The sequence below is a fragment of the Ranitomeya variabilis genome, chromosome 1 (genome assembly GCF_051348905.1).
Source record: "Ranitomeya variabilis isolate aRanVar5 chromosome 1, aRanVar5.hap1, whole genome shotgun sequence".
NCBI classification, from domain to species: Eukaryota; Metazoa; Chordata; class Amphibia; order Anura; family Dendrobatidae; genus Ranitomeya; species Ranitomeya variabilis.
Genome location: NC_135232.1, coordinates 1,001,483,457 through 1,001,509,439, shown reverse-complemented (window position 1 = coordinate 1,001,509,439; position 25,983 = coordinate 1,001,483,457). Strand labels below are relative to the sequence as shown.

Below are 25,983 nucleotides of genomic sequence, written 5' to 3'. Positions count from 1 at the left end.
GTAGAAGATTTAATTAATAACCTCGTTGATTGCACGCTAAAGTGTGTGTGTGTGTGTGTGTGTGTGTGTGTGTGTGTGTGTGTGTGTATATATATTCCTGTCCGTGGTGCTCATTCTTGATACAGAATAAATTAAGATAGTTGATACAAATTGGCACCGATTCATCAAGACCAGACTGAACAATGCCAGTCTTAATGCAGGGGTGTTCTGGAGTCAGAGGTGATTAAGGAAAGCATGCTTCTTAATGAATCAGGTGAATCTGAAAGTGATGGTACACCACAATTTGTCATGTAATAGACAATTTGTGGTGTCACGCCCCGATTCTGCAGTTACCCCACCTGCCAGCTCCACCCATTTTGGCAGAGGTGGACAAAACTGGCATAAATACATTAAACTTTGCAAAGTTTTGTGCAACCTCAAATTACACAATAATTTTGTTGCTTACCAAAGTGTTTTATGCCAGACATCTGGTGAAAACACTGCTCTGAGACAGTTTCTACTTTTTATCTTTTGTATATCATTAACATGTCTGTCAATCTGTGATTTCCGTAATTGCATGACCTTTCCTTCTTTTTTTACAATTTCAAAGTTGAGACGTATATAGAGATCACACATAAACTATATTTTTGCACATATTTATGTTTAAATGCATTAGATACCTTTAATTTTTTTTACAAAGTTCATCTTACTTAATTGATAATGTAACTTGCCTCTGTCACTGAAGTCATCTACCAAAATGATTTCTTCTATGAGACTCTCCGGTGTCCTGTTGATCACGCTGTGTATGGTTCTGAGTAGTGACGTCCAGCCCTCATTGTGAAAAGGAATAATAATGCTGGTGTTTGGCAGCTTTTCCAAATAAAATTTGTGCTTGCAGCTGAAAAGAAAGCATAATGTATGTTTTGTCATTTATATTCATACAAAGGGATTGCAGACAATATAAATAGCACTATTTTGCTGACTGAGTATATGAGATGCCTTGTTTCATCAAAGACCAGATTCATTCCTCAAGTACGAAGAGTAAACATGATTTTATTTCTTAATGACAAAAAACAATAGGTGATAATGCAGAAGTTGAATAGGGAAGAACATTTCAATAACAACTAAGAAGTTTGATGGACACCAGCTCACTCGCAATATACCATAAAACGTTCAACCTGTAGAATGCCAGGAGATTATTGCTTATATGTTTTTAGAATTATCCCTCTATAGCATTAGGAATTGAATATTCTTATCATATTTGTCTCAACATGATTACGGGTTTCACTGCCTGAAACTAGTTGTTTTATCTACTACCATGGCAGTTTAATTCACCGACTGGAGTGTTTTCTATTGAAACCAATAAAGAAGAGTTTGTGGATTTTCGCGGAGCTGGACTTTTCTTTCTTTACTAACGTAAATGTGGCTGTGTGCCCATTCTATTGTAGTCTATGTGCGTGACAGAAAAAAGAAAATATCATAAGAATATCTGATTCCCAAATGCAATAGAGGGATAATTCTATAAACATATAAACAATCAGCTCTTGGTATTCTACGGAATGAGCATTTTATGGCATGTTGAGAGTGAGCTGCTGTCCAGCAAACTTCTTAGTTGTTCTTGAAACTTTCTTTCCTATGCTACTTCTGCATAATCACCTATTGTTTTTATTGAACATGATTAAGGATTGAACATGATTAAGGGTTTCACAACCTGGAACTAGTTGTTTTATCTATTGCCATGGCATTTTAATTCACCGACTGGAGTGTTTGCTATTTACACCAATAAATAAGAGTTTGGGGATTTTCGTAGAGCTGTATTTTTATTTCTTTGCAATCATTCATTTCTAAAGCACTGACGCTTCCTTTGTTACGGCACTTCAAACAGTGCTGGAGGGTGAGCTGGACTCTCTTGCCCACATTTAAGTTAGTCCTTGATGCAAATAGTGCTCGCAATATACATTTCCATATTTTAGGACACACACACAAACACACACACAGACTCAATTTTCAATCCATTTTTTTATTTTGGATATATTTGGAGTTTCAGAGGAAACCCGCATAAAAATAAGAAGAATAATCTAACACCATGCAGATATTCTCCTTGGTGGCTTTCAAACTCAGGACCTTTATAAAGCATCTTAATCATTTTAACAGTAAGGGCACGTGTACCATAGACACAAAGAGATAAGTGGAACAGATTTTGTGAACATTTTTCGCAAAGAAGTGATAACCAGTCAACTATGTTGCAGTCCTGTTCCTAGCAGAGTTATTGCCAGTACTGTCAGTAGGATCTTGTTTTGCAAAGGAGCTCATTTTTCTATTATTTTTTTAGGACTAAAACATCGATGTCCAGTCTTAAAGTTAGGCCATCAATGTTTGGCAGGTATCACACTCATGCTAGTTAAATCTATCAGGGAGGAAGCTCTTATAAGACAAAGATGTTATCAGCTTTTTTGTTATCCAAAAAAATATTTTGGTCAAGTACAAAATCTAGATACAGAGCTGAATCCAATATTAAAAAAACATGTTGTCTAACTGTATTTGTACAATCTATGTCCTTACAGTCACAATAGAAAGGTCTGCTACTATATTGTTCACTTTTTTTTGTTGCAGTTATTTTTTATTCTGCTTAATCCCAAGCAAACGGATCAATTGATGTAGAGGAGTTTTTAATTCCTCGCTACTTCTGAAATTCTTGCATCACACAATTACTTGTAAAGTTATTTCTGCTGTATGGAATACAAGCACTCAAAGTGCTCTAATCATTGCCCCCAAAAATGGACAACATAAATTTAGAGACTTTTGTATGCAATATATGATGTAAGTAACATTATGTCAGGAATGCTTGGAAATAAGGTATTATGATGTTCAATAAGCTCGTGTGAATAGATCATCAGATGAGTTGAAAGCTTTTCCATTTTAGCGGATGGTGACAGAGCTTTTAGTGAATATAATCTAATACTTACATTCAACTTTCAAAGGCATTGCAAGTCTAGTACACAAATAAAGTTTTCACCCCAAATTGACTGTAAGGGACAAAGACGTGTAGCTGATTCCTGTTGAATGCCACTTGTAGTTAAAGGGAACCTGTCTGATATGTCATGTCTGATAATGCTATTAAGCTGCAGAGATAGAGTTAATCTGCAGGTTAATAGGAAAGTTCCTGATCACCATACTGAAAGTACGACACCTGGGAGGCAATTAACTTTATTTATCCTGGAAGCCACTGGCTTTCAGTCATGCAAGCATGCCTCGAATAATTACCACTCACAGCACTGAAAGCAGCAGCTGTAAGCACTCTATATTAAAATATATTGGATTTAAAGATAAAGAGACAAGCTGTAATTACACCTAAAGTGTCACTGGCGCTGCCCATGGGGCGTTATCAGGGGGCGCGTAAACGAACGCAAGGAGTGCAGGTAGAAGGAACGCAATGCACAAGGACCTTAGACTTGTGTAGTGAGCACAGAACTTGGTGCTGAGTGATCCTGTGACAAGAGGGCGGAGCCACTGTACATGAGTGCAGGGAAGGACATTGAGCATGCAGAGCACAGGGAAAGGACAGTAAATGTGGTCAAGGAGAGTTGAGAGTCAGAAGCCAGATGAACGCACAGTATCTAGGGACAAGACAAAAAATAAACAGGGACAAGCCAAGGGGTCAGATAACCAGTAGAGACAGAGCAGTACAAAAGCAGGATACAGAGGCAAAAATCAGGGGACAAACTGAATCATACACAGCAAAGGCACACAAGAACAGAGGCACATGATTAAGGGTGAATCATCTGGGTCAGCAACCACTAACCGAATATACAGAAGTATCACAGACACTAAATGCAGGTACCGCCAACATTAAATAGCCACCCCAAACCAAAGAGAGGCGGACCGAATTAACCCTGACCTGACCAGGATGTAGGCAGAACCATCCTGTCCAGAGTCATGATACAAGCAATTAGTGTCTGGCTTTTTTTAAGATCAATCTTAGTAAACATGAAAGTGCCACTTTCAACAAATGTCTGAAAATCGTTATTAACAGTTAAAATCACTTGCACAGAACATATGGGTGGTTTCTTCTACAAGCCTTGGGGAAAAAAACATGCCTGTAGCACTCGAGGAGGATAATCCTGTTACAACAGGGTTCACTAGAAAGCATCCACAAAAGGCTACCTGCCCAAAGAGTGAACCATTGGCAAGAGGAGTTGTAAGGTGGGGTCAAAATCAAAAAGTCACATCAAAGACAATATCCAAAGGCAAATGGCTGGTGAAAACATAAGCTGTCAGACAACATAGCATAAAGGAGTGAAGGATTAGAGGGACCAGGTCTAGCTGAGCTAAGTAAATAGCTGACAGCTGGAGACTGTCTACAGATATTTATATAAAAGGTAGCCCCGCCTATACCTAACTATACAAAACTCAGTTCGACAGCAAAAAGACAACTAGTCTCAACAAATTAGAAGCTAAACTATCACATACTGCTGACATCCAGCAGTAATCATGTTAATAGTGCGGTGCTCCCTAACAACCAGGGCAGGGGTTGCAGCCGTATGTTCAGACACAAATATGACAACTAGGTCCTTTTACTAGGCAGTTTCTTGTTTCTTAAGCCGAAGTCCAGCAGTACTCATGATATTTGTGCGCCATCACCTAGTGACCAGAGAAGGGGTTCCAGACATGCATATGACAGCTGGGACTTTTTACTAGGTGGTCTTAATTTTCTTATACCATGTCATGCTTGGCATACTAGGCTTCATTTTCTAACTACAAACTTCAGAACTGTTAGAAAATTTGTCTAAAACACATCTACAAATAAAAATAAATATATATAGTTTATCCATGGAAGTAATGATTTAATACAATTGCTTAGTAAACCTCCCATACTGTCTCTGATGTAAAATTGTTAAAATGAATGAGAATAAATAATGTAATTTTAAAATCCTAAATGTTGGCCTACTGAAATATATGTTCAGTAAATGCACTCAATACTTGGTTGGGGCACTTTTTGGCCTACTCCTCTAGACAGATCTTCTTCAGATCTTTCAGGTTTTGGGGCTGTTGCTGGGCAACATTGAGTTTCAGCTACCTCCAAAGATTTTCTATTGGCTTCAGGTCCGGAGACTGGCTATCCCACTCCAAGTCTTTAAAATGCTTCTTACAGAGAATCTCTTTAGCTGCCCTGGCTGTGTGTTTCTGGTCATTAATGTGCTGGAAGACCCAGCCACTACCCATCTTCAATACTTTTACTGATGGAAGGATTTTGTTGGCCAAAATCTCATGATAAATGATCCCATTCATCCTCCCTTCAATATGGTGCAGTCGTCCTGTCCCTTTTGCAGAAAACACCCCCAAAGTATGATGTTTCCCCCATCATGTTTCATGGTTGGGACAGTGTTCTTAGTTTTGTATTTATCCTTTTTCCAAACATGGAAAGTGGAGATTATACAAAAAAGTTCTATTTTGGTCTCATTTTACCACATAATCTTCTCCCAGGTTATGATTTCAAACAGGTGAAATCAATACAGGTAATGAGAGCAGAGTAGGTGGGCTTCTTAAAAAAAAAAAAAGCAGGTCTGTGAGTGCCAGAAATCTTTTCCGTTGGTAGGTGGTCAAATACTTATTGCATGCAATTAAGTGCAATTTAATAATTTAGAAATCATACAATGTGATTTTCTGGTTTTTATTTCTAGATTCTGTCTCTCACAGTTGAAGTGTACCTATGATAAAAAAAATTACAGCTCTCTCCATTGCAAGATTTGCAATATATATATATATATATATATATATATATATATATATATATATATATAGGAAATACAATTTGTATTTGTGTATATATAATCTATATCGCACACATATACACATAATTATTCATGACCTTAAGCGGCCATGGTTGACATTATTTAAAAATGTGTTGAGCATAACAGTTTGTATCATTCGTCCAATTGCCTCATTCTAATGCAGAAGTGACTACACTGTTAGCTCCAACTCTTGCAATGCTGAGAGGTTAATTATGGACTAATTTCTCATTTTCTCCATGGGTTTCCTTTAACATCTTTTTCACTTTGCTGTACAAATCCTCTGAAACATGACAGCTGCCTTAAGGGCAAAGAGAGTTTACGGATGCAAGCTGTATCATTTGTAAGGATATAATGAATCGGTAACGGGCTTTGGCCTGCCTCAACCCTTCCCTCTTAAATGCCAATATATGGTGAGAAGCTCGTGATCTGCTGAGAAAGCATTTTGTTGTAATAGAAATGAGAGGGTCAGGGCTAGTCATTTATTTTTTAACTATTATTGATTAGAAGCTCAAGTAATGCTAAAAAGTCCAACTAATCTAATACTTGCTATATGGAAAATAGGAGGATAAATCTATTTTACAGCATAGTAGCTGCATACTTACACATAAGAAATATGAATGGCATCCTGACTTCAGGTCAGCTGAAGTTCAAAGGAGAAGATGTAGAAGCAACCAACCTGTGAGATTGCTTTTCTCTATTCCCTGTATTGTAAAGATGAGACGCTGCAAGAAAGGAAATCTTTATATGCTAGTGCATATTTTCAAGAAAGAATACTCTTTTCCTGTAATTATTTTTTGCTCACTTAGTTACTCTTTCCAAAGAGCTCTACACAAATGGGATTTATGAATGGATCATGCTGCCAAAATCCCATCCACAGAAGTGTGGCCATCTGGAGTGTTCCGTTGATATACTAACACCGTCCCAGCAATCACCCTTAATGGCAGCTGAACAAAAAAAAGCCTTTAGATTTCCAATTGATGTAGTCTTTAGCAGAAAATGTTTCTTTCCTTGTTCAAATTACACCTTACAATTTCAGCTCCAAAGGCTTGAATCCCAGACACTTAACTTCAAAACAGCATAAACATATTCATGAGAATATAATTACAATAAAAGGGGGAAAAAGCAAATGGGATGTATGCCTAGTAAAGAGTGATGTAGTTAGATTTCTCTGCTTTGCATGTACACCACATTATTTGCTGGCAAGGAGTTACTAACTTCGCTTATGGAGCCTCAAGAATGCTTACAATTTTCTGACTTATAATTTTACCTAACAATTACTTGTGTGACTTTATCCCACCATTGTACCTATCATTTGGTTTATCTTCTAATTGAGTAATATTTGACATCCGTCAGTAAATGTGCACTTTTATATAATTTTGAAAAAATAAAAATTTTCGCTAAACTATTTCCATATCTTTAAAATAAAGAGTAAAGAAAACATTATAATATATTATAATCAATAATTATTGATTTGTGTATACAAGTTCTATGCAGAACCATGAAATTCCAAATGAAGAATTTTTTCTGTATTCTGACCCTGCAGTCTTGATTGACTCCCTACCATCTGTCCCCTCAGCTTTCCATAATTGACCGAAGGAAGGAGAACTAGAAACAGAGAAGGCCGGTTTCACACGTCAGTGGCTCCGGTACATGTGGTGACAGTTTCCTCACGTACCGGAGACACTGACTCACGTAGACACATTGAAATCAATGTGTCTCTGCACATGTCAGCGTGTTTTCACGGACCATGTGTCCGTTTGAAAAACACGGAGACGTGTCAGTGTTCGTGGGAGCGCACGTATCACACAGACCCATTAAAGTCAATGGGTCCGTGTAAAACAAGTACCGCACACAGATGCTGTCTGTGTGCCGTCCGTGTGCCGTGCAGGAGACAGCGCTACATTAAGCGCTGTCCCCCCAGCTTGTGGTGCTGAAGCCGCCATTCATTTCTTCTCTCCAGCAGTGTTCGCTGGAGAGAAGATATGAAAAATCATTTTTTTTGTGTTTCAAATAAAGATCCCTGTCACCACCCCCCTCCCACCCCCTGTGCGCCCGCCCGCTGGAAATAAAATACTCACCCAGCTCCCTCACTGCTTCCACTCAGCGCCGCAGCTTGTCCTGTATGAGCGGTCACGTGGTGCCGCTCATTACAGTAATGAATATGTGGCTCCACCTCCCATAGGGGTGGAACTGCATATCCATCACTGTAATGAGCGGTACCACGTGACCGCTCATACAGGAAGAAGCTGCAGCACTGAGAGGAAGCAGCGAGGGAGCCGGGTGAGTATTTTATTTTGGGCGGGCGCACAGGGGGTGGGAGGGGGGTGGTGACAGGGATCTTTATTTGAAACACAAAAAAAAAAAATATTTTTCATATCTTCTCTCCAGCGAACGCTGCTGGAGAGAAGAAATGAATGGCGGCTTCAGCACCAGATGCAGGGGACAGCGCTTATCTCTAGCACTGTCTCCTGCATGGTTCGTGTGGTACCCAGTCGGCACACGGGCGGTACATGGCTGCCGCACATGTGCCACACTGATGTGCCATGTGAGCACACGGACACACGGATACGGATAACTCCGGTACCGATTTTTCCGGTACCGGAATTATCTGGACGTGTGGGACAGGCTTAAGGATGGTCATAGTATCTGATCTCTGTAAATTTGCAGCCATCTAATGTAAATGAAGACCTCCTGAATTTTCCATGATAGAAGTTTTTGGATGAAAGAAAGACTGATCAGTTACATGCTTTTGTTCTTAGGCATCATAAGCCACTGCCAAAGTGTAAGGCAATGGCTTATTCTTCCCTCCCCTCACAGAACACACACATGCTTGACCAAACCAAGCATGCATGTGCATGAACAGGTGGCTGGTGAAAAACAGACCATTTATATGGAAGCTAAATGATGTGTATGATCAGCCTTACATTGTCAGTTTAGTATACTTATGAATGAAGTTCATTTAATTGTTCAAAATATCAGTTCATTATGAAAATTAACACAACTGTCACAACTGTGTGCAAGAAAAGTTTCAATGGAAGAATTATGCAGCTATGTAGCCATAGAAATGCATACACCTGGAGCAACTATAATCAATAGGATTTACTTGAAGATGTTTATACAGAATTAGACTAAAAACAAGTTTGTTTGTCAGCAGCTTTCATAGAGAAACACAGGTCTGAAATTGTCACAAAATGGTAAGAGATTGTGAACCATTTGTAAAGTTTCCAAAATGTCTAAGCCATGCAACACGCTATTGTTTATGTTTACTTTTATAATTTATAGAATATGTATATATATATATATATATATATATATATATATATATATATATATATATATATATATATATATATATATATATATATATATATATATACAGTATATATATATATATATATATATATATATATATATATATATAGAGTGACTGTTAAGAAAAGGTAAAGCAATGCTGAAGATTAAATTATGATAATTGAGAAATGATCTGATGATATTTACAATATTGATAAACTTTATCAGTGTATGGCAACATCACACTAAGGTAATTTGTTTAACTCCATAATGACCATGTGTATTTCAGTTTTTTTGCTCCCCTTTTTCTCAGAGCGATAACTTTCTTTTTATTTTTCATTAATATGGCCATGTGAAGGCCAGTTTTTTGAGGGACAAGTTTTGCTTTTGAGCAACACCATTGCTTTTACCATATCATGTACTGGAAAACTGGAAAAAAAAATTCTAAGTGCAGTGAAATTGCAAAAAAGTGCAATATCACAATAGTTTTCATTACCATGCTCACTAAATGCTAAAACTGACCAGCCATTATGATTCGTCAGGTCATTACGAATTTGTAGATACCAAACATGAACTTTTTTGGGATCTGGAGCTGGGCGAGGGCATGTTTCTTGCATGCCAAGCTGATATTTTTATTGATACCATTTTGGAATAGATACAATGTTTTGATCGCATGTTATTGCATTTGATTGCAATATTTGTTGTGAATTTGGATTCTGGGCTCCCCCGGTGGCTACTGGTGGAATTGAACTTGTGACATCATCTTCCCTGTTCACCTGTTCTGATTAGATCTGGGTGTCGCTATATAACCTGGCTTCTTTGTTAGATGCTTGCCGGTCAACAATGTTATCAGAAGCCTCTCTGTGCTTGTTCCTGCTCCCAGACATCTACTAGATAAGTTGGACATTCGTCCATGTTTTGTTTTTGTATTTTGGTTCCAGTTCACAGCTGCAGTTTCGTTACTGTGTCTGGAAAGCTCTTGTTGATCAGGAATTGCCACTCTGGTATTATGAGTTAATGCCAGAGTCCTAAAGTAACTTCTGGATGTGTTTTGTTAGGGTTTTCTACTGACCATGAAAGTATGCTTTCTGTCTTCTGCTATCTAGAAAGCGGACCTCAAATTTGCTAAAACTATTTTCCTGCTGCGTTTGTTGTTTCATCTCATATCACCGCCAATATATGTGGGGGGCCTCTGTCTCCTTTTTTTTGGGCATTTCTCTAGAGGTGAGTCAGGTCTTATATTTCCCTCTGCTAGCATTATTTAGTTCTCCGGCCGGCGCTGGGCATATAGGGATAAAAAGTAGGACATGCTACCTGGCTACTTCTAGATGATGCGGTAGGTTTAGTTCATGGTCAGTATAGTTACATCTTCCAAGAGCTTGTTCCTATAGAGGCTTATGCTAGTTCTCTGGCCATGGAGATCATGACAGTTTGACCGGCCCACTAAAGGGTTAAAATCCTTGGCTGAGAAAGGAGAGAAATAAGAAGTCTGCTGAAAATTTTTTTTTTTTTTTTTCTCTAGTAGTTAGTGTGCTCTTGATTGGATCACTTGCCAGTCTGTCTATGCTGCAGTCTTTTTTTTTTTTCTCTCTCCTTCTAATCTTTGAATGGCTCTATGTTCACCTGTCTATAATGGATCTACAGAGTGTAACTGCAGGTTTGAATAATCTCGCCACGAAAGTACAAAGTTTGCAAGATTTTGTTGTTCATGCTCCGGTATCAGAGCCGAGAATTCCTTTGCCGGAATTCTTCTCAGGGAATAGATCTAGCTTTCAGAATTTTAGAAATAATTGTAAGTTATTTTTGTCCCTGAAATCTCGTTCTGCTGGAGACCCTGCACAGCAGGTTGGGATTGTGATTTCCTTGCTCCGCGGCGACCCTCAAGATTGGGCTTTTGCATTGGCACCAGGGGATCCTGCGTTGCGCAATGTGGATGCATTTTTTCTGGCCTTGGGCTTGCTGTATGAGGAACCTCATTTGGAACTTCAGGCAGAAAAAACTTTGATGTCCCTATCGCAGGGGCAAGATGAAGCTGAAATTTACTGCCAAAAATTCCGTAAATGGTCTGTGCTTACTCAGTGGAATGAGTGTGCCTTGGCGGCTACTTTCAGAGAGGGTCTTTCTGATGCCATTAAGGATGTTATGGTGGGGTTCCCTGTGCCTGCAAGTCTGAATGAGTCCATGACAATGGCCATTCAGATCGATAGGCGTCTGCGGGAGCGCAAACCAGTGCACCATCTGGCGGTGTCCACTGAGAAGACGCCAGAAAACATGCAGTGTGATAGAATTCTGTCCAGAAGCGAGCGGCAGAATTTTAGACGGAAAAATGGGTTGTGTTTCTATTGTGGGGATTCTACTCATGTTATATCAGCATGCTTTAAGCGTACTAAAAAGCTTGATAAATCCGTTCCCATTGGCACTTTACAGTCTAAATTTATTTTGTCTGTGACCCTGATTTGCTCTTTGTCATCTATTACTACGGACGCCTATATCGACTCTGGCGCCGCTTTGAGTCTTATGGATTGGTCCTTTGCCAATCGTTGTGGGTATGATTTAGAGCCTTTGGAGACTCTTATTCCTCTGAAGGGGATTGACTCCACCCCATTGGCTAATAATAAACCACAATACTGGACACAAGTGACTATGTGTATTAATCCGGATCACCAGGAGACTATTCGTTTTCTGGTGCTGTATAATCTACATGATGATTTGGTGCTGGGATTGCCATGGCTGCAGTCTCACAACCCAGTCCTTGACTGGAGAGCTATGTCTGTGTTGAGCTGGGGATGTAAGGGGACTCATGGGGACGTACCTTTGGTGTCCATTTCATCATCTATTCCCTCTGAAATCCCTGAGTTCCTGTCTGATTATCGTGACGTCTTTGAAGAACCCAAGCTGGGTTCACTACCTCCGCACCGTGAGTGCGATTGTGCTATAGATTTAATTCCGGGTAGTAAATACCCAAAGGGTCGTTTATTTAATCTGTCTGTGCCTGAACATACTGCTATGCGAGAATATATAAAGGAGTCCTTGGAAAAGGGACATATTCGTCCATCGTCATCTCCCTTAGGAGCCGGTTTTTTCTTTGTGTCAAAAAAAGACGGCTCTTTGAGACCATGTATTGATTATCGGCTTTTGAATAAAATCACGGTTAAATATCAATACCCATTGCCGTTGCTGACTGATTTGTTTGCTCGCATAAAGGGGGCCAAGTGGTTCTCTAAGATTGATCTCCGTGGGGCGTATAATTTGGTGCGGATCAGGCAGGGGGATGAGTGGAAAACCGCATTTAATACGCCCGAGGGCCACTTTGAGTATTTGGTGATGCCTTTTGGTCTTTCTAATGCCCCTTCAGTCTTCCAGTCCTTTATGCATGATATTTTCCGCGATTTTTTGGATAAATTTATGATAGTGTATCTGGATGATATTCTGATTTTTTCGGATGATTGGGACTCTCATGTCCGGCAAGTTAAGAGGGTTTTTCAGGTTTTGCGGTCTAATTCTCTGTGTGTCAAGGGTTCTAAGTGCGTTTTTGGGGTTCAGAGAATTTCCTTTTTGGGATATATTTTTTCTCCCTCTTCCATTGAGATGGATCCTGTCAAGGTTCAAGCTATTTGTGATTGGACGCAGCCCTCTTCTCTTAAAAGTCTTCAGAAATTTTTGGGCTTTGCCAACTTTTATCGTCGATTTATTTCTGGTTTTTCGGATGTCGTTAAGCCATTGACCGATTTGACTAGACAGGGTGCTGATGTTGCTAATTGGTCCCCTGATGCTGTGGAGGCCTTTCAGGAGCTTAAGCGCCGTTTTTCTTCTGCCCCTGTGTTGCGTCAGCCTGATGTGACTCTTCCTTTTCAGGTTGAGGTCGACGCTTCTGAGATCGGGGCTGGGGCAGTGTTGTCGCAGAAAAGTTCTGACTGCGCCGTGATGAGGCCTTGTGCCTTCTTTTCCCGTAAATTTTCGCCCGCTGAGCGGAATTATGATGTTGGGAATCGGGAGCTTTTGGCCATGAAGTGGGCGTTTGAGGAGTGGCGCCATTGGCTCGAGGGGGCCAGACATCAGGTGGTGGTATTGACTGACCACAAAAATTTGATCTATCTTGAGACCGCCAGGCGCCTGAATCCTAGACAGGCGCGCTGGTCATTATTTTTCTCTCGGTTTAATTTTGTGGTATCGTACCTACCGGGTTCTAAGACTGTTAAGGTGGATGCCCTTTCTAGGAGTTTTGAGCCTGATTCACCCGGCAACTCTGACCCCACAGGTATTCTTAAGGAGGGAGTTATCTTGTCAGCCGTTTCTCCAGACCTGCGGCGGGCCTTGCAGGAGTTTCAGGCGGATAGACCGGATCGTTGTCCGCCTGATAGGTTGTTTGTTCCTGATGATTGGACCAGTAGAGTCATCTCTGAGGTTCATTCTTCGGCATTGGCAGGTCATCCTGGAATTTTTGGTACCAGGGATTTGGTGGCAAGATCCTTCTGGTGGCCTTCCCTGTCACGAGATGTGCGAGGCTTTGTGCAGTCTTGTGACGTTTGTGCTCGGGCCAAGCCTTGTTGTTCTCGGGCTAGTGGATTATTGTTGCCCTTGCCTATTCCTAAGAGGCCTTGGACACACATCTCGATGGATTTTATTTCAGATCTGCCTGTTTCTCAGAAGATGTCTGTCATCTGGGTGGTGTGTGACCGTTTTTCTAAGATGGTCCATTTGGTTCCCCTGCCCAAATTGCCTTCTTCTTCCGAGTTGGTGCCCCTGTTTTTTCAAAATGTTGTTCGTTTGCATGGTATTCCTGAGAATATCGTTTCTGACAGAGGAACCCAATTTGTGTCTAGATTTTGGCGGGCATTCTGTGCTAGGATGGGCATAGATTTGTCTTTTTCGTCTGCTTTTCACCCTCAGACTAATGGCCAGACCGAGCGGACTAATCAGACCCTGGAGACATATCTGAGGTGTTTTGTGTCTGCTGACCAGGATGATTGGGTTGCTTTTTTGCCATTGGCGGAGTTCGCCCTCAATAATCGGGCCAGCTCTGCCACTTTGGTGTCCCCGTTTTTCTGTAATTCGGGGTTCCACCCTCGATTTTCCTCCGGTCAGATGGAATCCTCGGATTGTCCTGGAGTGGATGCGGTGGTGGAGAGATTGCATCATATCTGGGGGCAGGTGATGGACAATTTAAAGTTGTCCCAGGAGAAGACTCAGCTTTTTGCCAACCGTCACCGTCGTGTTGGTCCTCGGCTTTGTGTTGGAGATTTGGTGTGGTTGTCTTCTCGTTTTGTCCCTATGAGGGTCTCATCTCCTAAGTTTAAGCCTCGGTTCATCGGTCCGTATAAAATATTGGAGATTCTTAACCCTGTTTCCTTCCGTTTGGACCTCCCTGCATCCTTTTCTATTCATAACGTTTTTCATCGGTCGTTATTGCGCAGGTATGAGGCACCGGTTGTGCCTTCCGTTGAGCCTCCTGCTCCGGTGTTGGTTGAGGGTGAGTTGGAGTACGTTGTGGAAAAAATCCTAGACTCCCGTGTTTCCAGACGGAGACTCCAGTATCTGGTCAAGTGGAAGGGATACGGCCAGGAGGATAATTCTTGGGTCACTGCATCTGATGTTCATGCCTCTGATCTGGTTCGTGCCTTTCATAGGGCCCATCCTGATCGCCCTGGTGGTTCTGGTGAGGGTTCGGTGCCCCCTCCTTGAGGGGGGGGTACTGTTGTGAATTTGGATTCTGGGCTCCCCCGGTGGCTACTGGTGGAATTGAACTTGTGACATCATCTTCCCTGTTCACCTGTTCTGATTAGATCTGGGTGTCGCTATATAACCTGGCTTCTTTGTTAGATGCTTGCCGGTCAACAATGTTATCAGAAGCCTCTCTGTGCTTGTTCCTGCTCCCAGACATCTACTAGATAAGTTGGACATTCGTCCATGTTTTGTTTTTGTATTTTGGTTCCAGTTCACAGCTGCAGTTTCGTTACTGTGTCTGGAAAGCTCTTGTTGATCAGGAATTGCCACTCTGGTATTATGAGTTAATGCCAGAGTCCTAAAGTAACTTCTGGATGTGTTTTGTTAGGGTTTTCTACTGACCATGAAAGTATGCTTTCTGTCTTCTGCTATCTAGAAAGCGGACCTCAAATTTGCTAAAACTATTTTCCTGCTGCGTTTGTTGTTTCATCTCATATCACCGCCAATATATGTGGGGGGCCTCTGTCTCCTTTTTTTTGGGCATTTCTCTAGAGGTGAGTCAGGTCTTATATTTCCCTCTGCTAGCATTATTTAGTTCTCCGGCCGGCGCTGGGCATATAGGGATAAAAAGTAGGACATGCTACCTGGCTACTTCTAGATGATGCGGTAGGTTTAGTTCATGGTCAGTATAGTTACATCTTCCAAGAGCTTGTTCCTATAGAGGCTTATGCTAGTTCTCTGGCCATGGAGATCATGACAAATATTGCAGCAACTAAAAAATGTAATTCTGGCGTTTTGACTTTTTCTCATTAACCCTTTAACCCTCGGAGCTTTTTTTGTTTTCGTTTTTCGCTCCCCTTCTTTTCAGAGCCATTTTTTATTTTATTATATGGCCATGTGAGGGCTCATTTTTTGTGAGATGAGTTGTACTTTTGAACAATACCATTGGTTTTACCATGCCATGTAAAGAAAATTGTGAAAACAAATCCAAGTGGGATGAAATTGCAAAAAAAAATGCAATCCCACACTTGTTTTTTGTTTGGCTTTTTTGCTAGGTTTACTAAATGCTAATATTGACCTGCCATTATGATTCTCCAGTATTCGCCACTATGAATCTACAGGTCATTACGAGTTCATAGACACCAAACATGTCTAGGTTCTCTTTTATGTAAGTGGTAAAAAAAATTCCAAAGTTTGCTAAAGAAAAAAAGTGCAATTTTCTGATACGGTAGCGTCTCCATTTTTCGTGATCTGGGGCCGTGTCAGGGCTTATTTTTTGTGGGAGGAGCTGACATTTTTAATTATACCAATTTTATGTAGATACATTCTTTTGATCGCCCAGTTATTGCATTTTAATGCAATGTTGAGGCAACCAAAAAAATGTAATTTTGGCGTTTTGATTTTTTTCTCACTACGCCGTTTAGCGATCAGGTTAATCCTTTTTTTTGTTCATAGATTTGGCGATTCTGAACACGGTGATACCAATAATGTGTAGGTTTGATTTTTTTATTGTTTTATTTTGAATGGGGCGAAAGGAGGGTGATTTGAACTTTCATATTTTTTTAATATTTTTAAACGCTTTTTTTTTATTTTGCCATGCTTCAACAGCCTCCATGGGAGGCTAGAAGCATCCACTACTCAATCACCTCTGCTACATAGAGGTGATGCACAGATCACCTCTATGCAGCAGAATTACAGGCTTGCTATGAGAACCAACCACAGGGTGACGCTCATAGCAATCTGCCATCAACAACCATAGAGGTCTCAAGGAGACCTCTTGTTGCGATGGCAACTCACTGATGACCCCTGATCATGTGACAGGGGGTTAGCGGTATGCATACTTCTGGCTGCGCGGCTGGCAGCTCTTGTTAAATGCCGCCGTCCGAGTTTGACAGCGGCATTTAACTAGATAATGGGTGAGGGGAGATCACAATTCCACTTAGAAGTTTCTGAGCTGAGATGAAAAGTCTGCTATCACTGTGTGCACTGTAAGCAAATTGTGACAGTGTGCACACTACTGTGCACTCAAAAGAGTGTTTTTTTAATTTTAGAGAAGTCAATTGAAACTAGTCAGGAGGTGACCCCAAGTATGCAAACGTCATACATATGGTCACGTGACTGCATACCCACATAGGAAATACAGGGATATTGTGAGCTAACTGCACTGTGACAGTCTACTACAGTGTCATAATACAAAATCAAGACCCCCCACTTCAGGGGGACAACCCTGCAATACCATGCATCACTGCCACACAAAGTATAGCGCAGGCAAGTACATACCAGCCTGAAAGTCCACGTATACATTTAAGAGGCTGTAGCATGTGCCGTGACCCTTACAAATAGCTAGACGGCCTCCACTGATCCAATATTGATGGCTTTTACAGGTCATCTATATTAGAAAACTGAATAAACTCTTTAAGTGAAACTGATTCTTCTTAACCATGCACTAACACTAATCAAAGAGCAATAATTCATTTTTCTTAATGTTAAATGGTTTTACGGAAAGCATAGCAAAGGCAACAAGACCCTCTGCATCATTGGTCATGTGGAGAAAGATTTCCTTTATTCAGATAGATTTCCGCTCCATTCAGATTTAATCTTCTTGAGTAATGTGAAGATATCTTTACGGCATTTTAAACAGCAGTTTATGTCCTTTATAACTCACACAAGACACCAAAGATACTGGAATTTTATGATAAAGTAAGAATAGTCGAGTGTTTAAGCCTTGGTGTTATAATTTCCGACTGGCTTGGTTGACATTCTTATAATACTAAGAGAAAAACATACTGTATTGCTTTCTTTTTTTCTTAAATTTCAAGGGAGGGTCGGTCAAATAAATTAGACGCTTAAAAAAAGTAACCCCCTCCAAAAAAAAAAACAGTGGCAGATGCAGCTAAATAAATAATGGTAATCTTTATTAGAAATTAATCCAACATAAAAAGGTAAAAAAGGGGAGAAATGTGACATACAGATCCCACCAGTCCAGGGAACAGATCAACATGATAAACTACACACATAGTCCCAATAGAGCATATTGGATTCAGACTACATATCATAATATCATTATGAAGCCATACTGTAGGCACGGGCACAACAGAGTCCACAGTAATATCCCTTAGTGGGTAATAAACAGCACATGCCAATATTAAGCAAGGAAATCAGACGATTAATAAATTATACACATCTGAACGTCCTCGAGGAGGTGAGGAGAGGTACCCCTAAAGTGTGTTTCATGTTAGCTTTTTACTGTGGATTGCTTAGGGGTCATATATGATTTTTTTATACAGGGACTCACCAAATAATGAATGTTGGCAGCAGAAGATGGCAATTCTGATGGCAGAGCGATGTGCCGGAAACCAGGGGTTCAGTGTCCAAGTCCCTGCCCGCTGCTGATGCAGCAGGAAGGAGGGGTGGGTGTGTGATATCAAAGGACCTCTTCTCACCTCCTTCAGATTGTTCAGACATGTATAATTTGTTATTTATGTGATTTTCTTACTTATTATTGATATGTCCTGTTTATTATCCACTAAAGGATATTACTGTGTCCCCGTATATGTCACTTCTTGGCTTCATTATAATATGCAGTCTTGTGTCCCATATATTCTATTGGGACCATTTATATAATTTTTTTTAGTTTTTCATGTTGATCTGTACCCTGGACTGATGGGGTCTCTGTGTCATATTTCTCCTCCTTTTCACCTTTTTATCTTGGATTTATTTTTAAAAAAGATTACCCTTTTTTTCTTAGTAGCTACATCAAATAATCTATGCAACTTTTCAGGAAATAAGGAAATTTTTTACATAATCCCTCAATGTTTTCAGATTCATAATCTATTGCACAATTGACTGATGAACTACTTTCTGAACTCATATGACTTATGTTGATATTTCATGGTAAAATACACTAAAAAATGGTCTGGAGTAAATTCCAACTGTTCAATAAGCATTTGGTTGCTGACCACCAGTACTCTCAATATGCAGCACTCAGTAGCTTAGCTACTGAGGGGCAGAGGAGGCGGTAGTCCAGGGTCCTGCACTCTGAGGGGGGCCACCCGGAGCTATGTTATGTAACTGTATTGGCCTGCACAGCGCCGATACAGTTACACTCTGTGGCAGAGAAGGGAGCCACAATCTCCCTGCTCTGACAACGGCCACCATGGGGCCCCTGAGGAAGTACAAAGAGCTTATCAGGCAAAGAGGTAGGAGCAAGAGACTGAGCCTCCCGAATTTCACTCTCCAATTCAGAGGATACCCTCGCAACAACCACTCCGTGTTGAAGAATGGAGGAAGGAGGTTCAGGGGGTGATATCGGATCAAAACTGTGAGATAAGGCATTTGCCTTTACATTCTTTGAACCAGGCCAAAAGGTGATAGAAAAATAAAAATGAAAAAAAAAGGACCACCTCGCCTGCCTCTGCTTGGCAGACTCTTTGTAAGACAGTTCTTGTGGTCCGTAATCACCATGATCTGAACCGCCCCCTCCAAAAAGTGCCTCCATTCTTCAAAAGCCAATTATATGGCCAATAACTCCCAGTTACCAACATCATAATTCCTCTCCATGGAAGAAAACTTCCTGGAGAAAAAGGCACATGGTCTTAAATTGGTCAAAGTAACAGGTCCCTGACACAACACCGCCCCCACTCCCACCTCTGATGCGTCCACTTCTACAATGAACGATTCTGATGGATCGGGCTGAACCAATACAGACGCAGACATAAAACACTTCTTTAATGTAGAAAATTCTTCAATCACCACAGATGACCAGAATTTGAGATAAGTCCCCTTGCGAGTGAGATCGGTGAGTAATTTGACCAACTGAGAAAACCTCTTGATGAATTTTCGATAATAATTGGTGAAACCCAGAAAACGCTGCAGACCCTTGAGGTCTCTGGGTTGCACCCAATCAACAATGGCCTGTACTTTCCCTGGATCCGTCTGAAACCCATTGTCAGAAAGGATGATCCCCAGAAAGGAAAGATCCTGGACACAAAGCAAACATTTCTCGAGTTTACAGAACAGAACATTTCCCCGTAACCTTACCCACCCACCCCACCCCTGCTGGCGAACAAACCCATATAGACATTGGAGACCCAACCTTATGCAGGAAATAGAAAAAAATCCAGCTCAACGAGGTGGTGAAAAAGCAAAGTCTTGGTACTTTATTCACTTCATATCAAAAAATAGAGGATAAAACAACAGCACAATATAATTAAAAACACTATCTACGCGTTTCTGGTGACATAGCACCCTTAGTCATGATAACTTTAGTGCAGCCTGTTCTATGCTTTTATGCTAGCAACCAGTAGGCACACCGGTGCTATAACTAATTACAAAAAGTAATCTAGTCAAAATGAAAAACACATGATAGTGTGTGCAAGCTGCAATTAGTTGCACAAGACAGATAGAAAAAAAAGGCACAGAAAAAAAAAACACAACAAGCAGACTACATATATACTTTGGCTATATAAAGGGAAATACAAAATACATATATGTCATTCCATAATAATTCGTTGTTTACAAATGAAGCATGTAGAGTTATGTGACATATAATAATAAATATCCAAAAAGTTTTTGATATATCAAATTCTTTATGAAGTAGCTGGAAGAAAATGATTGGAGCAATGTCATAATGAAAGACCTGTTGGGTGTTTCATTTATATGTTCCAAGATAATCATTCGAAGAGAATTTTTATTCAAAGAAGATTTATACACAGGATCTTGAGCGATCTCTAAATCGGAGACCTATGAAGATATATAAATAAATAAAGAATTCTAATTATTGGCATGATGATGGTTATAAAAATACAAAAAATGATTAAAGAGACAGGTATAAATTTACTGAATAAAAAACCTATGAACTGCATTAAAGACATTCGGGGGCAAAAAGGAACGTGAAACAATGGAGCAGCGGTCAGCTACACAGAGAGGAGGAGAACATCGCAAATCTGTAAATCTGACAGGTGAGTTCGAGCACCATAAAGGTGCTGATACCTGTCATTAAGAAAAAAAATATATATTTTGTTAGTATACATACTTAATGAAACACCTCGATTGTATATGAAGACCTGTATCCGACAAAAGCTGCAGAAAAGAAAAATTTCATAAATAATAATATTACACACCAATAGGGAGTGATGTCGATACGAGCATTAGCTGGAACGCCCAAACCATGTCTGGAAACCGATGTCCGGCGAAAGCAGAAAAATGGAGATAGCACTACATATTGCAATTTTCCCGAACTGAATCCATTATGGATGTTTGTTATATTTGCTTTACTGTTATTATGGTAGGGTATAAATCCCAAAGGAGAAAAAAAAAAAAAAAAAAAAAAAAATTAAGTTATATACGTTTTAAGGAAAATGACACTAATAGAAAAGCATGATGTCCTTTCTCTTATTGAGACCATGAGGTATTCTGGTCCCCAATTTAAAGATCCACCAAGTCTCCCTGTTTCTAAGGGTAATCTCAGTATCTCCTCCTCTAAAGGGTCTGTGTGTCCTCTCAATTGCGTAAACTTTTAATGAATTGAGGTTCGATTGATGTTGGTTAATAAAATGTTGTGACACTTGTGACATATTTCTATGGGTGTTACCATTTTCCACATCATAAATATGCTCACGAATTCTTGTTTTAAGTGGACGTATCGTGCTCCCCACATACTTAAGATGGCAAATTGTGCATTCCATAATGTAAACCACGTTGGTGGTGTTACAATTAAGGAATGTTTTGATTTGGTACGTTTTTTGGTTGTTTGCATCCGTGAAGTCGGAGCATTTCTGTGTAAATTTACAGATTTTACAGATTGAGGCACCACATTTGTGGAAGCCCTTAATGTTAAGCCAGTTGGAAGGCTGAGCATGGGATGTGTTTAAAGAGCTGGGTGATAAACTAAAGCCCAATGATGGTGCTTTTCTTGACACAATTCTGCATCCGTGTTTTAATATGGACGCAATATCAGGATCTTCCCGTAAGATGGTTAGGTTGTTTCTCATCAGTTTACTGATAGAAGCAAATTGGTTGCTATATTGAAAGACAACAGTAATAGGGTTAGTGGAGCCTGTTTTTTTATTCTGTTTTGATTTAAACCGTGGTTTTTTCTCCACTATTTTTTCCGCCCTTTGTAAATACCCTTTGCTGTAACCTCTCTGTGTGAGTCTTGCTTTGATTTCCTCAACCTCTCTAGAATAATCTTCCTGTGTGCTGCAATTTCGTTTTGCCCTAACCATTTCCCCCACAGGTATGCTTTTGATTGTATGCTTAGGATGATGACTGTTTGCCCTCAATATTGTATTCCCCGCTGTATTTTTTCTAAAAGTTGATGTCACTACAGGAATGTTATTTACACCTTTGAGTTTTAGGTCCAGGAACTCTATGCTTGTGTGTTCCTGGCGAGCGGTGAAACTTAAATTAAACAGATTACTGTTGAAGTAGTCAATTAAGTTATGTACGGTAGATACATCGGAATTCCACACCATGATGATGTCATCAATGTATCTACCGTACCAAAATATGCAGTCCTTGAATGGATTCTCTACGTTGTAAATATATGACTCCTCCCACCAGCTCATCACCAAATTGGCGAGAGATGGTGAGTACTTGGCCCCCATTGAGACACCGCTGATTTGCATATAATAAATTTGATTAAAGCAGAAAAAATTGGTGGTCATGAGAAAATGGGTAACCTCTATTATGTAAAATTGGAGATCCGGGGGGAAATCACTATATTTTTCCATATGAAATTTTAATGCATACAATGCTATCTCGTGTGGTATGGACGTGTACAATGAAACGACGTCCGAAGTGATCCATGAATAGTTAGGTTGCCATGTCAAGTCTTTCATGATATTAAGGACATCTGTACTGTCCCTAAGATAACCAGGTGTCCTCTGGACGAGAGGCTGGAGGAGCAGATCTAACCACTCCCCCAGTCTCTCACCCAGGGACCCAATGCCTGAGACAATTGGTCTCATAGGTGGTGGATATACATTTTTATGAGTTTTAGGCAAGGCATACATCACAGGGGTGACAGGATTCAGGACTTTGAGATGGTTGCTTTCTTTTTTGTTAAAGAAGCCCAAGCTAAGACCCTCTTCAATGAGCCCAAAAATCTGATCTTTTGTCACTGAGGTGGGATTAGTGGGTAAACGTTTGTACACAGCAGAGTCTGATAGCATTTTGTCAACCCAGGCAATATAATCATTTCTACTCATCACTACGACAGAGCCACCTTTGTCAGAATTTTTAATGACAAGGTCATCATTATCTCGTAGTTCTCGTAGTGCCTGTTGTAATTTGGGTTTGAGATTATTGTTATACAGACGTGCATCATGGACACCTTCAGAAAGGAGTCTTAGCTGCGTCTCCATGACATTTTGAAACCTATCCATCACAGGTTTACGTGCTTGTACAGGGTAAAATTGAGGATTAGGTACCTTAATGTGGCTCATGGAAGAATTTGAATTCATATCCGAACTAGATCCCTCTTCCTGCAATTCCAATAAGCATATGAGTGACAGTTGGTCAGCAAAATTAAACGATTTAAAAACATTATTATGCTCATGTATGTTACTTTCAACCTCAGTCAGATCGTCCTTAAAGTGCAATTTTAGCGCAATATTTCTGATAAACCTGTTTACATCACATATAGTAGAAAAAAGATCGAAGTTACAACTGGGTACAAAATTAAGGCCATGAGATAGAAGTTCTTTTTGATCATTAGTAAGGAGAGAGGAGGAAAAATTAATTACATCAAAATGCCCTAACGTTGATGTCTGAGATGATATCTGGGAGGATTTCTGTTGGCATCGGTGTTTCCTTCCCTTTCTACGGTAAACCTTTTTTTGTTGTTGTTGAATGGAGGCTTGCTTTTCTTGAAGTAGGAGTTTTTTGATGCCTGTAAGGGTTCTGAGTCTGAATCTTCAGTAACTCCAGTGGACGTGTCCAATTCTGATGAACTAAAAGTAACCTGTTTAGTTCATCAGAATTGGACACGTCCACTGGAGTTACTGAAGATTCAGACTCAGAACCCTTACAGGCATCAAAAAACTCCTACTTCAAGAAAAGCAAGCCTCCATTCAACAACAACAAAAAAAGGTTTACCGTAGAAAGGGAAGGAAACACCGATGCCAACAGAAATCCTCCCAGATATCATCTCAGACATCAACGTTAGGGCATTTTGATGTAATTAATTTTTCCTCCTCTCTCCTTACTAATGATCAAAAAGAACTTCTATCTCATGGCCTTAATTTTGTACCCAGTTGTAACTTCGATCTTTTTTCTACTATATGTGATGTAAACAGGTTTATCAGAAATATTGCGCTAAAATTGCACTTTAAGGACGATCTGACTGAGGTTGAAGCATGAGCATAATAATACATACATGAGCATAATAATGTTTTTAAATCGTTTAATTTTGCTGACCAACTGTCACTCATATGCTTATTGGAATTGCAGGAAGAGGGATCTAGTTCGGATATGAATTCAAATTCTTCCATGAGCCACATTAAGGTACCTAATCCTCAATTTTACCCTGTACAAGCACGTAAACCTGTGATGGATAGGTTTCAAAATGTCATGGAGACGCAGCTAAGACTCCTTTCTGAAGGTGTCCATGATGCACGTCTGTATAACAATAATCTCAAACCCAAATTACAACAGGCACTACGAGAACTACGAGATAATGATGACCTTGTCATTAAAAATTCTGACAAAGGTGGCTCTGTCGTAGTGATGAGTAGAAATGATTATATTGCCTGGGTTGACAAAATGCTATCAGACTCTGCTGTGTACAAACGTTTACCCACTAATCCCACCTCAGTGACAAAAGATCAGATTTTTGGGCTCATTGAAGAGGGTCTTAGCTTGGGCTTCTTTAACAAAAAAGAAAGCGACCATCTCAAAGTCCTGAATCCTGTCACCCCTGTGATGTATGCCTTGCCTAAAACTCATAAAAATGTATATCCACCACCTATGAGACCAATTGTCTCAGGCATTGGGTCCCTGGGTGAGAGACTGGGGGAGTGGTTAGATCTGCTCCTCCAGCCTCTCGTCCAGAGGACACCTGGTTATCTTAGGGACAGTACAGATGTCCTTAATATCATGAAAGACTTGACATGGCAACCTAACTATTCATGGATCACTTCGGACGTCGTTTCATTGTACACGTCCATACCACACGAGATAGCATTGTATGCATTAAAATTTCATATGGAAAAATATAGTGATTTCCCCCCGGATCTCCAATTTTACATAATAGAGGTTACCCATTTTCTCATGACCACCAATTTTTTCTGCTTTAATCAAATTTATTATATGCAAATCAGCGGTGTCTCAATGGGGGCCAAGTACTCACCATCTCTCGCCAATTTGGTGATGAGCTGGTGGGAGGAGTCATATATTTACAACGTAGAGAATCCATTCAAGACCTGCATATTTTGGTACGGTAGATACATCGATGACATCGTCATGGTGTGGAATTCCGATGTATCTACCGTACATAACTTAATTGACTACTTCAACAGTAATCTGTTTAATTTAAGTTTCACCGCTCGCCAGGAACACACAAGCATAGAGTTCCTGGACCTAAAACTCAAAGGTGTAAATAACATTCCTGTAGTGACATCAACTTTTAGAAAAAATACAGCGGGGAATACAATATTGAGGGCAAACAGTCATCATCCTAAGCATACAATCAAAAGCATACCTGTGGGGGAAATGGTTAGGGCAAAACGAAATTGCAGCACACAGGAAGATTATTCTAGAGAGGTTGAGGAAATCAAAGCAAGACTCACACAGAGAGGTTACAGCAAAGGGTATTTACAAAGGGCGGAAAAAATAGTGGAGAAAAAACCACGGTTTAAATCAAAACAGAATAAAAAAACAGGCTCCACTAACCCTATTACTGTTGTCTTTCAATATAGCAACCAATTTGCTTCTATCAGTAAACTGATGAGAAACAACCTAACCATCTTACGGGAAGATCCTGATATTGCGTCCATATTAAAACACGGATGCAGAATTGTGTCAAGAAAAGCACCATCATTGGGCTTTAGTTTATCACCCAGCTCTTTAAACACATCCCATGCTCAGCCTTCCAACTGGCTTAACATTAAGGGCTTCCACAAATGTGGTGCCTCAATCTGTAAAATCTGTAAATTTACACAGAAATGCTCCGACTTCACGGATGCAAACAACCAAAAAACGTACCAAATCAAAACATTCCTTAATTGTAACACCACCAACGTGGTTTACATTATGG

General features: G+C 40.1%; 1 protein-coding gene across 1 annotated transcript in view; it reads right to left on the bottom strand.

Moving 5' to 3' along the window:
* GALNTL6 (polypeptide N-acetylgalactosaminyltransferase like 6) overlaps positions 1-25,983 on the bottom strand; it is a 2,887,171-nt gene that overhangs the window by 1,807,495 nt on the left and 1,053,693 nt on the right. Inside the window, exon 4 of the mRNA XM_077279504.1 lies at positions 711-877. Within this exon, the coding sequence (XP_077135619.1) occupies positions 711-877 (167 nt within the window). The remainder of the gene's footprint in view (positions 1-710; positions 878-25,983) is intronic.